The following is a 5,562-nucleotide window of genomic DNA, read 5'->3' on the forward strand; positions in this document are numbered from 1 at the left end:
AAACTTAAATATTGCCATTATCTTAAAATGCATAAAACAGAACGAGGTACAGTAGTAAAGTTAATATTTACTATAGTCGTAATGGAGCTTATATAAAAGTCAAATGATCAAAATCACCATAAATTAAAAGAGATAATATGAAAAGAAAATACCGAACCAATAAATTCTTTTTGGTATTTCTGTACCAGTTTTGTTCAAACTTCATATCGATATTTTCGGTACTGGTATTGTACCGATCTCATCCCTAATTGTATACAAATAAATTTATTATGTATTTTACTCTACTTATTGCGTGAATTTCTAATTTTGATAGAAGTCTTTATATGTTTTATACCTTATTAATACTACTAATAATAATATGACAAACCAACTTCGAAATTTGCGAGACCTGCAAAATGCAAATTAGGAAAAAAAGACCATGTTTATCTAATAACAGTAAAAAGTTACAGCTTTATTTAATAAAAATTATTTAAGAATATTAAAACTAGTTTGTTTTATTAAAGTCATATGTTATCTAATGATATTAGGAGTGAGAAAACTTCCAAGAACACTAATTTGGTAAGTATTTTCCCTTCAACACTCTTTTGGAATAAAACCTCTACTTTTAGGTGATTAAACATTATTTGATCCGGTTTGGTAATTGTGATTACCAAATGAATAGAAAGGTTGTAACGACCAAAACTTACCACCGTTAAAAATATATAGCTATGTTATGGCATTTGCCTTACTTTCTCTACACATATTGGTGTTTGATTACTTCCAGCTCATTCTATTTTTGAAACTTGATTGATGTACCAGTTATGTAAATTGGTTTTCAACTTGTAGACTTTTCATCCGTTACTTATTATGAAAAAAGTTACCACTTAATTTGCCATTTTCATATCTGAATTTTATCAGCCGCTGTCAATTTTTTTTTTCTCATGTTTTTGTTGGACGCTTGAACAAATATGACTTATATCCAATGTTATATGTCATTAAATTATGTGGATTCTGACGTTTAAGACTATGTAGGGTGCTGATGATTCGATTCTGTATGGTAGCTGATGAATTGGTGCAAAAACCTTCCAGATTAATTTCCATGATGTCAGATGGAGAACCTGCTCGTGTAGCTTCCAGTCACCGAATTTTAACAACTCGCAGATGTTACTGCATTCTTACAAGGCTTCCATTTTTTGATCTGGATTTTGGCGTGTTAAATAGGTTTGACATATACAATTTAATAAAAATCATTTTTTTCATATACTTTACTTGCATGTGGTACTTTTAATAAGGTAAAGTTATTGATATATTATCAATATTATGGTTATTCTTGGTAGCATCTCCACTGAAGAAAGGTTGGAACGATTAAGACAAAGTATCAGTGGCTTAGATCTTGACTCTTCTGTTGAGGATGTCCATGAAGAGTATTTAGATGACAAAACATGCGACACTCCAGCTGAAAATGGAGCTAAAGGAATGCTGAATGGATCTGCAGAGCCTGTCCAGTCAAACGGGCACAATTCTAGCACTGAAACGGCCACGAATGGTCAATCCCTTATGGTAGATCATGCAACAATAACGGATTCATCTAACCAAGAATCTGTTGATGGTACTGTTTGTGATATAGTTGACAACAGCCGACCAACTCAAAGGCATATACCGAATGCATTTTTGCCTCTTTTACGTTTTCAAAACCATGATAGCTCAGAATCTTCTTCAAGGTATTCTTTAATCTATTGATAATTATGACATCTGACCACCAACTTTTGAGTTAGCAATATATCATTCTAATAAATGGTTTTAGATAATCATATGGTAATATTGCTTGATGCAGTTTTCAGGGCTCACCTAGTGAAGATAGAAACATTAGGAGTGAGCTTGATTTGGCAGAAATGGATGAGGCATCTTTCTCTAGTCAAGAAGATAATGAACTTGATGAGATTCTTGAATGGGCCAAGGTATTTGTTGCTATTGATATGGTTAACAATCTTTTTTGGCGACACAAAAGTGTTGCAAGATTCTCTTTCTTCCCTCCACAATTTTTAATATAATAAAACACAATAATGATGTCACGAAATGGTAAAATCGGTCACATGTCAAGCAATTGAGTATTTGAACCTCAGTTAACCTTCAAATATTATGAATAACAAAAGACTTGCACCTCTTTATGTTCTCATTTTTGGTTTTATTTCTTTATTTCTTTTTATAAATATATAACGAAATATTATGTATTATTTTTCCTGAATCACAATCACAGCACAAAAAAACTCTCCTCAATACCTTCATGATATACCAATGTTCATATACTTTTTTATGTTTTCAGTTTCATTGTCTAGAAAATTTATTTGTTATGAAGATAAACTTCATCTCAACAGAAGTTTGTTTCATTTTATATATGCCCCTATACTATTAACTAATTAAAAATATATACTATTTCTATTTACATAAATGTTCCGTCATATTATCATGCGATTTGTAAAGTATAATAGAAAATAATCCTTTACTCTCAAGAAATTAAATTGTTAATTCTAGTTTGAATTTCACTTTAGGCTATTTGCTTCCACTCAGTTAAGTATTTAATATCCTTAACAGTCAATTTTTTATTTAAGCTGTCCGTGTAACACATAAGACAATAACCTAATTACGTAACATGTGCAGGCAAATAGTCATGGATCCTTGCAGATTATATGTGAGTATTACAGATTGCATATCCCTGAAAGAGGCTCAACAATCAAGTTCCACCCTCTAGAACACCTTCATCCTTTGCAATTTCATAGACCTGAAGAAACAGTTTCACATATTACTGGCTCTGATTTGGCATCACACAACACAGATATTGAAATCGCAGAGGTAGTTTTTATATCCTTCTAAGAGGCTGACCATAAACATGTTTCTACATTTTTAATTATTAATCTCAGTTGCTTTATGAATTTGTTTATGTAGGCTCACAGTGCACTTGCACTTGATGAGGAGGCAACTGCCATGTCATTATGGGCAATTGCATGCTTATGTGGCAACTTACGTCTTGAACACGTATATATTATCCCATTAATTTTATTTTATAACTTGCTGGATGCATCACTTAAACTTGTTTTGTGTTGTTTATCTTCCATAGGTCTTGACAATATTTGCAGGTGCTTTGTTGGAGAAGCAGATTGTATTCTTATGCTCTAATCTGGTACATATATTATCACTGCATGCAACTTATTATTATTATTCTTGTTACATATCCGTACCTATGATAAACAGATATGAACAATATGTTAAAATATCTTTTGTTATCTAAATCTTTAAATCGGTTGTATCTACAGGGAATATTATCTGCTTCAGTACTATCAATTATACCCCTGATTCGTCCCTACCACTGGCAGAGCTTCTTAATGCCGGTACTGGATCGATGGTTAAATATGTGTTTATTGGTTAGTTCAGTTTTTCAAAGTGTATGCATGTTATTTTCAGGTGTTGCCAAATGATATGCTGGACTTCTTGGATGCACCCGTTCCGTTTATTGTAAGACCTCAAACTAGTACTTATTCCAATGATTAATAGTAAATTGTTGACTTCATTCACAGCTTTGACTTACCAATACGTTGACCAGGTTGGTGTGAAGCACAAAACTGCTGAAGTACAATCCAAGACAGCAAATGTTATCTTTGTTGATGCAAACAAGAACCAGGTTAAAGTTTTACCAAGTAATTTTGCAAATTCATACTCATGCTTCATATTTCTTTAAATTTCATTTTTCATTGATTAGGTGAAATCATCATCATTACCACATTTGCCCCAACACAAAGAATTATTTACAGCTTTAAGTCCATATCACTCCCAGCTTGTGGGAGAAAGTTATCTAGGGAAAAGAAGACAGGTTTATGATTGCTCTCAGGTGCAGGTATAGTCTTAATATTATCAGATGTAGATAATTTCTATATATTATCAGAAAATAGAATCTTACATGATTGTTATGGACACAGGTTGAAGCTGCAAAGGGATTTCTCAGAGTAATAAGATCTTACCTAGATTCTCTTTGCTCTAACCTACGTTCTCACACGATCACAAATGTTCAATCGAATGATGATAAGGTTTTTCTTTTCTTTTTTTAATATAAATTTAAGTTTATTAGTATTATTTATCTAACAGACTTTTAACTGATGCCCACTATCTAGGTATCTTTGTTGTTGAAAGAAAGTTTCATTGATTCCTTCCTGAGCCGTGATCGACCTTTTATGAAGGTGTGTTGGTCGATTCTTCTAAATTATTTGATAGATTCCAGTTCTATGAAATTCTTTAAAAACTAAACCTAACATTTTCAACTTACTAACATGTTTTATTCTGTTTGACAGCTTTTTGTAGAGACACAACTCTTCTCTGTACATACAGATCTGGTCTTATCTTATTTCCAGAAGGATTAGCACAACCATGTAAGCTTGGTAATGCAATCAATGTATAACTATTTAAAAATCATATACAAGCTATGTAACTTGTTGTTTAAACATTATAGTATATTATATGCATTTTGTATTCATATTCCTATTAAATGGTTAGAACCCACACCTGAAAAATTAGATGAAGGGTAGTGCTGTACTTGGTTAAATTTGAGATGGCTGATGATGTCAGTTATGTAGAAATGGAAACCAGAAATTGGGCCCTGTTAATGTGATTAAAAACAATGTACCAAAATAGTTTGGGAGGTAATGAACTTTAATGGGAGACCACAAAAATGAGTTGTCAGTGGAGTGATGAAACTGAATTTACTTTTGGCTGTGTGCTCATAGAAATAATTGAGGTGAGCCTTATCTGCTACATAAACTTTAGTAAGCTTTTAAACTATCACCATTTACCAATAAGGCAGTCGGCATTTTTGAATAATGAGTGTTTTTCTGAGGTGTCATCGGACTAGACGTGTCTTTTAACGATGAATATTTTTCTAATGTGCTAGCTGACTATACGTGGTTTTTTTTTTTTAATTTTATTTTTAGGTAATTTATTTCATTTAATGCATCTACTGAGATACCCAGAGCAATAGTTGTTGAGAATCTGAGTCTTCATTCATGGATTAGGTTGATGTATTAGGTATGTGGTCACTTGTGTATCTGGTGAATTTTTGTTTATGTGGGGTACTGTTTCACTGCACAAGTACAAGTTACTATAGAATATTATTTGGTCATTGAGTTTTGTGGTCCGAATAAGAAATGGGAAGAAGACAAAAAAGTTTTACCTAGAGTATTAGGATGAGATTATTATCATGAAGTACAGTTTTCTGAGCATTACTAAAGTAGTATGGTGGGCAAGTTTTGGTATGGTAATGGTTATTCATACACCCTTTTTGGTCATTCATACACCCTCTTAACACACACCCTATTTATATATACACCCTATAAAGGGTGTATGAATAACACATCCCGGTGGTATTGAGAAAAGGTATATTAACCTGTGCAATGTAAAATGTTATTAGCATCGGCTTAGAAAGGTGTAATTAGAATTAAACTAGTCTATGTTGAAAAGAAAATATTATGTAATGTACTAATGTTATGCAACTTTCATATCTCCTAGGAGATGTTATCTTATACTAAACTTTTGTTATAG

General features: G+C 32.2%; 1 protein-coding gene across 1 annotated transcript; it reads left to right on the plus strand.

The window, feature by feature from the left end:
* Positions 1 to 1,033: 1,033 nt before the first annotated feature.
* LOC143579334 (uncharacterized) lies at positions 1,034 to 4,501 on the plus strand. Its single transcript, XM_077062672.1, has 13 exons — positions 1,034 to 1,200; positions 1,317 to 1,700; positions 1,814 to 1,937; positions 2,638 to 2,829; positions 2,923 to 3,012; positions 3,095 to 3,157; positions 3,291 to 3,365; positions 3,439 to 3,489; positions 3,578 to 3,655; positions 3,734 to 3,868; positions 3,951 to 4,058; positions 4,143 to 4,208; positions 4,320 to 4,501. The coding sequence occupies exons 1-13, from the start codon at positions 1,034 to 1,036 to the stop codon at positions 4,386 to 4,388; spliced, it is 1,602 nt and encodes a 533-aa protein (XP_076918787.1). The 3' UTR covers positions 4,389 to 4,501.
* The last annotated feature ends 1,061 nt before the right edge of the window (positions 4,502 to 5,562 follow it).

Source organism: Bidens hawaiensis, unplaced genomic scaffold, assembly GCF_021521415.1.
Source record: "Bidens hawaiensis isolate Kalapana, Puna unplaced genomic scaffold, B.hawaiensis_p1.1 tig00029667_1, whole genome shotgun sequence".
Taxonomy (NCBI): domain Eukaryota; kingdom Viridiplantae; phylum Streptophyta; class Magnoliopsida; order Asterales; family Asteraceae; genus Bidens; species Bidens hawaiensis.

Bases quoted from the DNA above. Each gene is read 5' to 3' on its own strand.
- LOC143579334 (XM_077062672.1), top strand. From the start codon at position 1,034: ATGGTAGCTGATGAATTGGTGCAAAAACCTTCCAGATTAATTTCCATG. The intron at 3,158-3,290 runs GTACATATATTA...TTGTATCTACAG, and splicing joins TATTCTTATGCTCTAATCTG to GGAATATTATCTGCTTCAGT. The intron at 3,490-3,577 runs GTAAGACCTCAA...TACGTTGACCAG, and splicing joins ATGCACCCGTTCCGTTTATT to GTTGGTGTGAAGCACAAAAC.